We start from the raw sequence: 11,781 nt of genomic DNA on the forward strand, positions 1-11,781 counted from the left end.
CATTAACATTATTAATATCGATAAGTAATCGATAATTTTCTCTTGCAAAAATTCGCTACAAGTTACCAGCTTTTTAATTTAATGTTTTACAAGAAAGAAATCTGTCATACTTAAAAAACAACTTCAGTATTATAGATAAAGATCATTGCGGACTCAGGCGAAAAGTTTCTATGCAGACCCCTGAGGAAACAGCATTTCAGAGCTAAGCTAAACAGTGTATAAATTCACTTTTTTGTTATGGATTTAATCGATGCGAAGACAGTTTCAATCAATTTCTTCTTGTAGGTAAAAAGGCAAGGTGCAATGTCATTAATTTTATTTGGTGTGTAACATTTTACAGTAAGAATGCACTTGCGCATGCAAAAACCAAATTAACAGCACAACTGTTGCTTCTCATATTTCCTGAGGAAACACTTGCATCCCACTTTAAGCCAAAAAATTTAAGATTTGAGTTTTTTATTGTGTAATCCTCCTTTAATACATTTGTATTATTATCAAACACCTTATGTCACTTTCTTTGAGTGTTTTTAAAAATTCATAAAAATAAAGAAGGCAGAGTGTCCAGTTTATCTGGCTGGCTGTTTTAAGCAGGCTCTCAGAAAACACATTAGGGACACCTGATTTTTCGATACAAAGACATATGTATACTAAAGAAAAAACTCTTGTCCTATAAAATAGTTTTGAATTTACTGACCAGACGCCTGAACAGGTGGAGAACACTTACGGTTTCCATGGAGACACATTTTATTGAACATCCTTAGTTCAAGTTACAGTACATACAAGCAGTTACATGTGGTTATCAATAAAATAACGTATCACTATTGTAGCTACAATATACAACAATGTAAGAGTGACAATGCCTTTAGTGAACAATAGACTAATCAGTTAATGATCATGAAGGTCTTTTGTGGAACAGTGTTGACTCTGGTAATAAATGTGCATAACATGAGGAAAAGTTCAGAGTGCTTGATTAAATTCCAACTGTTTTTAAAAGCATTACTTTCTGACAAAACTGAGAAAACTTGAGTGTAATTGTAAAGGGAAGACTGGTGTAGAACAGCAGGAGGAAGGTGACAAAGTGGAAACTGGTATTTAATGGGTAGGCAACATGAAGATAAAACTGGTGTACTTTGGGTTCGACTGTTGCCCGTAGGTTGACTGTTAACGTACTTCCAATGAGAGTATTTTCTTTTCCTTCCTACTGTCCCCGTTTCAGCTGAAAATATAAATAGTGTACAATTTTAACTTTTATACACACGGACAGGACTATCAAGCTAATCCTTGACACAAGGATCTGTGACAAGAGTGACATAAAATGAAAAGAAAACAGAGGAGTGGACACATTAGAGCCAAGGAGAATAATAGCAACAAAGCAAAAAATTTGCACCAAGATTTTGGATATTTGCTTTTGAACATGCATTCTAATGCAAATGCTACTGTTTGCAGTGTTTTTTTGTTGTATTCTTCAATTTACAAAAGCCCATTTTTAATTACTTTTTAATTATGGGTGTTGATGCCCAACGAGTTTGCCAAGCAGAAAGGTCTTGATGAGTCCCTTGGCCGGGACGAAACGAGCTGCGTAAGACTAGCCACGAACAATGTATTATCACAAGTGAGTGTCAACTTTATTGTCAATTTTCACTCGTGAATTTGTGCGGTCAGGAATCCTTATGCGACATAAGGCGAGATTGCTGTCATCATTTTGTTAGCGAACGAGACTTTAAGCACGATGCCCAATGAGTTTGCCAAGCGGAAAGGTCTTTGATGAGTCCCTTGGCCGGGACGAAACGAGCTGCATAGGACTGGCCACGAACAATGTATTATCACAAGAAACTGTCAACTTTACCGTCAATTATAGTGTCCCCAATTTATTAGTCTGTATTAGGTTACTTTATTAACTAGTTTTTATTATCGTTAAGGATAACTATTATTATGATCATTACTATAATTATTGTAAATAAAAGCTTCACAGGTTCTTTAGAGGTAAACCTTATCAAGTGCAACCTTCTCCAAAGTAATGTTGGACCCACCATGCACGCAACTGACCCTCTTGACGCTCTTAATTTCTTCATTTTCAAACGAAATTTAAGGTTGTAAATTTACTTCTTACATTGTTGTAATTATGCCTAAACCACAATTTCATCTTTATACAATCATTCTATCGTAGATTTGAACAGAAATAACCAAGGACGTTTTCAATATACGAGTCCCAAAACAGTCGTCAAACATAGGGAATATGGCTCTGGCGAGCTCACTTTTTGGGACTAGATTTTCTCAGAAACAACCGAAAATAATACCAATGAGCAGTAACAAGTGCTTACCTTGAAAGTTCATCTGTAGCTTTGCAGGGTCGTCATCCCCGTGAAACAGCAAACAAAGAGAAAAAATATACGTCAAAACTTGAACTGCCACTAGAACCGGAGAAAAAGAAGAGATGAAGGACAACAAACCCTATATTTTGGCTGTCTTGCGCCACATATTCGAAATCCTTTCGTCACAAATTTCCTCTGTGATGGAAACATCAGACGCCATCTTGAAGCACTAAACAACCAATCAGAGATGAGAAATCTACCCACGTGATATATGTTTCCAATCCAGTCTTCTACTATCCATGGTAGCAATTGTGCTAAAAATTGAATTCGCGTCCTTACTGCGCTCGATTTTCGCAACATTAGCGCGTGCACATGAGCGCGCGCTCGTACACAATGTAAGAGATTTCCCTCAAGCTAAGCTCGACAGCGAAATTTATGTTCGTTTTCTCTTAAACGAGCATGGTGACTGCATGAATTTAAATTACACAAGGTTATATACAAGAGATCTCGATTTCAAGAAAAGGTTAAAATTCTGCTTAAAAATATAATTTTGATTTTGATGCTGTAAAGAACTCGTCTTCCGGCAGTGCTGGGTATGTGCGCACGAAGAGAATTCTTAAGTTTGCAATATAATCATACCTCCAGTTTAACTAACATGGTTAAAATGTAAGTTCAGAGTCTATTTTGTTTAACTTCTCTAATAAATTAATCCAATAAGTGCTTTTTTTAGAATTTGTAGTGCCCCTTTCTACTAACTGAGGTTAAGTAATGACAACCTCGTCGGTCGGGACCATCCATGTTGTGCTAAAACGAACACGGTGACCACTATTTTTTTATTGCATTTTTCTAATATACATAACATGATTACCAACTGGATGAAGTTTGATAAAATTTTTAATGCCGGTCAACGGACAATGTCCAGTCAAAAATTGGTTTTGTCTGCTCAAATCGTTGGTTTCGTGGTCGCGTCGCATGATAGCCTCCAAATTACATTTTTCTTTTTTTTTTTAACGAGTGTCTTTCAGGAATTTTCCTCGTTTGTATGATATGATAGGAGAATTCTTCTAAATGGTATTTAGCAGTAAATACCAGTTTTCCATCACTATTTGTTTGAGATTTTGCACTGCAGGGTGGTATGTGGTGACAAAAGGCAATATCATCTCTTAATTTTTTCTTCTTGCTTGCGCGCCGATTTTCTTGAGGCACAATGGACCCCTGGCAGAGATGTTTTTATTATTATTGTTTTCGGATAGCCTCGTGCTTGGAGGCATAGTTTGAATTTTGAACATTTGCAGCTTTAGCTGGTTTCGAAACGGTTTTTTTTATTCCGGTTATAAGCCTCCTCGGATATAAAACCCTACGGGCGAAAAAGTCAAAGAAAGCAGAACTGGCCTTCGCTTCCTTTGTAGGTCACACCGAAGACAACTGCAATAACAACTATTTGGCGGTGCCTATTTTATAATCCTGTTTGGAGAGGCAATGTGAGCATAAAGAATCTTGCCCAAGATCACCCCACAACAACCCTGGCCGGTGGTTGAACCCGAACCACTCAATCCAGAGTTTAGTGTGCTAACCATAATTTCAGACGTGCCCTGCAATAAGAAAGTCACGGTTATTTTTTATTTCTGCCAGTAAAGAGCATTTTGTGATAAAAAATTAACGCTATAAGGGAACGACGTTTCGACCGTTCAACGGTCATTTTCAAGTTCGGTAGAAGAATAAAATTACATGCGCATTAGGCTTTTTTAACTTTTATACATATTTTACCGTTTTTAACCATATATTTATGCATGTAATTGTATTCTTCTACCGAACTGGAAAATGACCTTTGAGTGGTCGTAACGTCGTTCGGCTATAGCATTGAAGGGAGAGTTTCTCGGTTCGGCGCATGTCTCTAAATCAAAATACTTTTGTTCGCTTCTTATCAATGTTATCGCTTTAAAACCGCACTCAGATGTAGATCAGTAATCACATGCTATAGTTAAACGTGGTAGAACGACAGATGACCAAAATTCTTAGAAGATTTCAGTAGATTTTACCGACGCTGTCGACAGTTGAATTTAGTGTTGACCCGTACGATTTATCCTACGGTCGATGATTTTACGGCTATTTGCATGCAAAATTAGGTAATTTGCTTACGATTGGCTCATAAACAAGGAGAATCTGGGCCTGTGCCAAAAAGCGTTCACAGGCGAATAAATAAAACAGACATGCGCCGAACCGTGAAACCCTCTCTTTGATTTTTATGACAAATTTGTTAAGAGCATGTCCGTGTAAGAAGCGACCATTCAAATTTTAGTGGAAAATAGATTGCCTTCATTTCTTCACAAGACAAGCAACATATGAAGTGAAGGACAATGGCTTATATTTTGGCAGATTCGCTATCTATATTTCTTGTTTTATTTTTTATCTTTGGTGGAGGGAGGAGAGGGTGCGAGCTATCCTTGCTAAAAATTGGCACATTTAATCAAACAACCTAATTTTTTCAGAGTTTATGCATAATTTTTTCTTTCCACGAAATCAAAACGGCTTGCTTATCTCAAATACAAGCAAAGTCATGATTTTTTTCCTTATCCTCCAAGAAACGTCTTTGCCCTTTTCCCTGACATAGCCTCCAAACAAACTGATTGTTTATAAAAGTGGGACCTCTAACTGAGTGATGACTGTTATCAGTCATATATGGTGAGGCAAAGCTAAAAATATCAGAATTCAAAGTTGTGGGCACTCGTAATTTTGAAGTCCACAAAAATTCGAGCTAGTAGCCCAAAATTCAACATTTGTGAGAAATGACGAATCTCGCATTTTGAGTCACATGCATTTTGAATCTCTCAGGGAATTTTGTGACATTATCTGACTAGAGTTATTGACTTTTGCCTTTTTGAGAATACGATAAGAGTTATTTTACAACCGAATATCGGGGAATTGTTCAAGCCTTAACTTGCTTTTGATTAAGAGTAGCACTGATCATCGGACAGCCTTTGCTGTCACACAGCACGCATATTTTGTTTACGCAAGCATTGATTAAAAATCTCGTATTCCCTTCGAAGTACAACTGCTTTTGAGGTTATTTTGATATTTACATTTTATCTTTTCATTTTCTTGATTTGTTATAATTTGCCTATAATTTGGGGAGAAAATTAGGAAAAATTAAACAATAATTGGAATTTTTAGACAGTATATAAGACCTATCTTGACTTACTGAACTTGCGTTGCAAGTTGTTTTTGGATGAAATGAAATCGCAGTTCATTCCTTTAATAATATTTTACCGACCTTTTGATGTCAAAGCTTATTATCTTTTTCATTTCATTCTACAGTCCAAGAGTATCTCTCTGTAAAGCACTTAACAGAAGCTATGGATGACGAAATGTTGAGGGAATTTGTTACTATTCATGTCAAGGAACGTGCATGGCAAGTGGTGAAGTTGTTTTGGGATGAGCTGATTCGCAGAGACCTAAGGAATAATGACGAGGATGCAGTGAGTGGTGATCTGAGGTCACGAACATTGAGCTGGTGGCCAACTAATGAGGACCAAGATTTAGAAGTACTGTGTAAACTACTAACTGAGAGTGATTGTAAACTAGACAACTTACACCTCAGCTCTAATAAGGTAACAGATGAAGGGGTAAAGCATATAGCTGAAGCCCTGTCCAACAGCCACTGTGCACTAAACAGCTTACACCTCAGCGAATGTAACGTAACAGATGAAGGAGCAAAGCATATAGCTGAAGCCCTGTCCAACAGCAACTGTGCACTAAACAGCTTACACCTCAGCTGGTGTAGGGTAACAGATGAGAGAGCAAAGCATATAGCTGAAGCCCTGTCCAACAGCAACTGTGCACTAAACAGCTTAAACCTCAGCCACTGTAACGTAACAGATGAAGGAGCAAAGCATATAGCTGAAGCCCTGTCCAACAGCAACTGTGCAGTAAACAGCTTAAACCTCTGGGGGTGTAAGGTAACAGATGAAGGAGCAAAGCATATAGCTGAAGCCCTGTCCAACAGCAACTGTGCAGTAAACAGCTTAAACCTCAGGGGGTGTAAGGTAACAGATGAAGGAGCAAAGCATATAGCTGAAGCCCTGTCCAACAGCAACTGTGCACTAAACAGCTTAAACCTCAGCCACTGTAACGTAACAGATGAAGGAGCAAAGCATATAGCTGAAGCCCTGTCCAACAGCAACTGTGCACTAAACAGCTTAGACCTCAGGGGGTGTAAGGTAACAGATGAAGGAGCAAAGCATATAGCTGAAGCCCTGTCCAACAGCAACTGTGCAGTAAACAGCTTAGACCTCAGGGGGTGTAAGGTAACAGATGAAGGAGCAAAGCATATAGCTGAAGCCCTGTCCAACAGCAACTGTGCACTAAACAGCTTAAACCTCAGCCACTGTAACGTAGCAGATGAAGGAGCAAAGCATATAGCTGAAGCCCTGTCCAACAGCAACTGTGCACTAAACAGCTTAGACCTCAGCTGGTGTAAGGTAACAGATGAAGGAGTAAAGCACATAGCTGAAGCCCTGTCTAATAGTCACTGTCACCTAAACAGCTTAGACCTCCATTTGAACGACCAAATAACAGATAAAGGAGTAAGACATTTAGCTAGGGTACTTGAGCACAGTAAGTATAAACTGAAAAGCTCAAGCGAGTTATACATTAAAGTAACAGCTAAAGTTAAAGAGCAGGTGTCTGAAGAAGGCTTGAGTTAAGATAAACGTATTTAAAGTGTACAGTCTGTACACACAAGTAATACGGTGAGAGTACTGTAGGCGCCAGTGTCAAAGGGGCCTGGGGTCCGTTTCTCGAAAGCCCCGGAAACTTTTCGGGTCCGTAAACCCATAGCAAAATCTCGAATCTTATGATTACAGAGCTGTCTTATTCACATATTCTTAATATGAAGAGAAGTTCCCTTCATACAAGAAGTTTCAGGTGTATACAGTTCTCCGTTTTCTGATACAGATGGACTAAAAGTGGCTTTACGCGCCCGAAAAGTTAACGGGGCTTTCGAGAAAAAAGCCCCTGGGGACTTGTCCCCAAACATGCTATTGCCAACAAATTGAAGTCTCGAGACAGAAGCTTATTATAAACTTGTAGATTTTTTAAGTCGTTGAAAGGGAAATGTTTTGTTTAAAGTAGACAGTAAATAATGGAGATTAGTCAATATTTTATTTGATTGGCGCGATCGATACACAGCGCGCTTTTTACGAGCTATTGTATGTATATGCTTAGTGTACAATTTAGTGAAAACTTTGTTTCTCCGTCAGGAGGAAAATCAGTAGTACTTTAACTGTAACATCAAGTTGACCAAAACAAATAAGTTGTTTCTCTCAGCGAAATCCTACTTCAAGTTAGGTCGGCTCAAAATGCACCCTCTGAGTGCAATGAAATAAAAATTCCTGTTAAAGTTTAGGCTCATATTACAGAGCGGTAGGTTAAAATGCGCTCTGTTATCCAATACAGTTTTGGATCAACAGTAATGATTATTTTTCTCTCTTGTAATTTCTTAACTTTTTGACTTGATAATAATGTTGTGAAAACGTCGAAACGTAGTCTAGCTTTTGAGCTTTTTCACCTTTTTATAATGTTTCTAAAAAATATTTTATCGCAGTTTTTTATACCTAAATTTTGAATAATTAACATTACTTATTAGCATAAGTGACATAGGAACGAAATAAAATTTTGTCACTTAATTGTGATGAAGAGTTGAATTGTTTGTGGTAGGCGTTCTCTCTTAGCAGGGTGTGTTTGAAGTTCTGTCTGCTTAATAGGGTAGCACTGGAGTAGGGTTAAAAATACATGAAATGTCCTTAATTCTTTCATTTATAAACAGATTTACAATTATATGATCTTATTTTTTAAAAATCAAGTTGTACTTAAATTCTAGTTTAGTTTCGAATTGGCATATATCAGATCTAGGTTTCTACAAGAAATGTAACTTTCAGAGTATTTTAGGTATATTTTAATATTTTGTAATTATTAGGACAGACGACCACTTGGTTCATTAGTGTAAAATTTTATCTTTTAAAACTAAACATTGTGTAAGAACATTGTAGTCCGTAGTCAGTTTCTGGGCTTTTGTCGTGACTGTAACAGGACCTTTGCTAACTTCAGTAGATGTTTTCTTCTTTTGTAGCAACTACAAACTGCTAACGAAAATTAGTTCTAGTGTCAAGCTTGAAAAGGAACGGTTCAAAATTTCTTCAAACGGTGTACTCTCGCGTAATAGTTACTGTTCAACCATAGAAATGTCTGTACCAGGGGGGCCTGGCAGCTACCTTCGATCTGGCCGCTTCTCTGGTTTCTATGATCGCCCCAGTAAAGAAATCTGTCAATCATTTGAGAACGGTAACGAGCATGCGCTTAACGCGAAAATAAGGGGAGGAAACCGAAACATGTTTCGCCGCCATTTTTGTCCAGGATTTGCCTTCGATTCGATAACGACAGTTCTGAGACAATCAGGACTAAGGCAACGAAGGACCAGCTTTGTGCTATTTTCCTGGCGAGCGTGGTTGCATTCTTGGTTACCTGGAGAGGTTTGACCCCGTCTCAGGAAGAAAACGAAGCTGAAGCTTTTATTTTGCTGTGGAAATTTCAAGGTTCATTACCTTCCATCTTCACACGGACCGATTATTCTCCAATTTCTATGGAAAATAGCGATGTCGAACTGTTTCATGTCTGCCATTATATATCGCGAAGCCTCCGAACGTTCGGAGTTGTACATTTAAACTTGAGCTTACATTAAACTAGCCTGCGAACGCAGACGTATTTCCGGCTGTCACTTGATTCCGCCGAAAAATAACGTCTGCGAACCCGAGCCAGGAACGATTTCTGTGACGTAATGACTTGTTTCTCCTTGACCAATCAGATTCCATGATAGAATGAAACTCGAGAGCTCCTCGCAGCGAATACCTCGCGCAGTAGTTCTGGGGTTATTTGAGCTAAACTGTTATTGGCAGAGAATTCCTACGTCACAGAAATCGTTTTCTGGCTCAGGTTCGCAGACGTTATTTTTCGCCGGAACCAAGTGACATCCGGAAGTACGTCTGCGTTCGCAGGCTAACATTAAACAGCTTTCCTTCTAAAGTTTTTTCTGTCTTAATTTACTGTCTCATGAAAGACTGCATTTACTTTTGATTTTCCTGCAATATGTTGAGTCTGAAGACTTTCTTTCGGGTAATGAAACTTGAAGAGGTATGTAGCAGCTCTCGTAAGGAGCGTTGTGATTGGTTGATAGGTGTTATGTGGATTTATTTTAAGTTAATTGCTTTTCCTTTGTTTTTTTATGGATCTACTATTAAATTTGTAAAATTATTAATTACATTAAAAGCTATGGACAGAGAGAGAGAAGATAGAAAGAGGCTAGAGAGAAAGAAAAGGGAGAGAAAATGAGAGAAATACAGAGCAACGGAGAAAGCAAGATATTGAGGGAACGAGTGACAGAAGGAAAGGGAAAGAAAACAAAATCAAACAGAAAGAAAGAGTGCGAGAAATAGAAAAAGAGATGGGATGAAAGAAGAAGAACAGACACCGAAAGAGTCTAGAAAGAGTACATAGAATATCTGGAGTTGCTAGAGTATTATGGTATCAAGGGTATTTAGAACAGCTAGAGTATGTAGCGTATCGAGGGTATATAGAGTAGAGTATCGAAGGTATCAAGAATATCAAGGATACCGAGAGTATCGAGGGTATCGAGGGTATCAAGGGTATCGAGAGTATCAAGGGTATCGTGGGTATCAAGGGTATCAAGGGTATCGAGGGTATCAAGGGTATCGAGGGTATCGAGAGTATCAAGGGTATTGAGGGTATCAAGAGTATCAAAGGTATCAAGGGTATCGAGAGTATCAAGGGTGTCAAGAGTATCAAGGGTATCGTAGGTATCAAGGGTATCGAGAGTATCAAGGGTATCGAGGGTATCGAAGGCATCTAGAGTAACTAGAGTATCGTGGGTATCGAGGGTATCGAGGGTATCTAGAATATTAAGGGTATGGTTGGTATCTAGGGTGTAGGGTATCAAGGGTATCTAGAGTATCTAGAGTATGGAGGGTATCGAGGGTATTGAAAGTGTAAAGCTAAGGGTAACGTCAGATAACATAATTTCATCCAGGAGCGGCTCCTTGTAAATTTGGCTACGCTACTCACTATCTATTCTGTTGTAGCAGTGTGCACTTGTTAACGAACTGGCGGCCGCTTCTTTGCGTTTTCGAAATGTCTGTAAAGAGGATTTAGTTAAAGTTTGTACGACTAGTAGATTTATACTAAAACAATTAGCTTATTCGTTAGCTTATTCGCTCTCGATTTTTATGCGTGATGGTAACTAACTGTCCCCTTCGTGCCGCGTGGCACATAGGGTGAGAGGAAAGCGATAGAAATCTACAGTGTTTAGATTTGAAGACCACAGGAGAAATCTCTGAGCACTGGAAGTTGCGGAAAAAGAAGTACAATCGTTATTTTGTCATTTCTCAATTAAGGAAAGCCCCAAATTTCAGCCAGTCATGTTTAAGCATGCTTTCGGCGATGAGCACTCAAGGTGATCAAATCTTTCAGTTATTCCGTGCGAGAGAGCTCAAACGACTGGCGTGTAGTTATGGGCAAGATGAAGCATTGCATCGGCGAAGTAAACGAAATTTATGAAAGATATTGTTTCACCAAAAGGGACAAGCTTCCCGCTACGGAGATGGTTGGCAATTTCGTCGCTGGGTTGAAGACCTTGACCAAAACCTGCAATTTTTGGAGAATCAAGAAAGAGCAAACCACTAAAATGCTCCCCAGGACAAGAGTTCTCGCCTTGAACCGATGTATTGATGTGTGTTGCAGTGAAGAAGTTACTTCAATGCAAATAAAGTTGCTATCCGTACCCGTTGACAGCATTCATCAAGTCAACTGATTCGAAGAAGAAAAAATTAGATAGGGCTTCAGATGGAAAGTTAAACGGGCGATCTTAGAAGATCTCCTCTAAGTTTCGCAGGTTAAAAAGAAGAGCCCAGCGTGGGGTAACACGTGCAAAACGTGTAAAGAGAAGAACCATTTTACCAGGAAATGTTCTAGGAGAACGACAGTTTACAATATTGAAAGCAAAAGAAGGGCTTAAAGAGATCATGAGAGTCGAGAGGATACAAGCCGTAGAAGAGAGCGCTGTTTTTGCGAGGATGTTAGTTAAACAGCAATCAATCCGTCTCCAAATTGATTGCAGTCGAGTGCGAACATCTAACGAGACGAGGAACTCGATCTGTGTTCCCAAACATTAGTGAAATGTGGATTGGCACTAAAGTGAAGCCCGTTGGTACCTGTGCTTAAAAGGTCGTGAGCCCCAGGACCAATGAGAAGTTGAAGGCCAGATTTTTCATTGTTAATGAGAGCATGACACCTTTGTTTGGTTTAAATGCGACGGAGAAGATGAAGCTGTTGAATGTTCACAAAGAACATTTCGTAAATGTTGTAGAGAGCAGTGACCTGATAGATAAGTACTCAGATGTTT

At 38.8% G+C, this 11,781-nt stretch overlaps 1 protein-coding gene across 2 annotated transcripts in view; it reads left to right on the plus strand.

Moving 5' to 3' along the window:
- The window catches only part of LOC110066318 (uncharacterized), a 45,168-nt gene extending 36,487 nt beyond the window's left edge, over positions 1–8,681 (plus strand). Inside the window, exon 11 of one of the 2 annotated variants that reach the window (XM_089290540.1) lies at positions 1–1,988. This exon is cut by the window's left edge and continues 1,212 nt beyond it. Coding sequence is in view for 1 of the 2 variants with exons in the window: in XM_089290539.1 (XP_089146665.1) it covers positions 5,628–7,015 (1,388 nt within the window). In the remaining variant the exon portion in view is untranslated. Of the gene's footprint in view, positions 1,989–5,627 lie in introns of those variants that run through there. The other variant, XM_089290539.1, reaches the window with a different exon arrangement.
- The last annotated feature ends 3,100 nt before the right edge of the window (positions 8,682–11,781 follow it).

The sequence above is a fragment of the Orbicella faveolata genome, unplaced genomic scaffold, assembly GCF_042242905.1.
Source record: "Orbicella faveolata isolate gen_17 unplaced genomic scaffold, um_ofav_v1 contig_2, whole genome shotgun sequence".
Classification (NCBI taxonomy): domain Eukaryota; kingdom Metazoa; phylum Cnidaria; class Anthozoa; order Scleractinia; family Merulinidae; genus Orbicella; species Orbicella faveolata.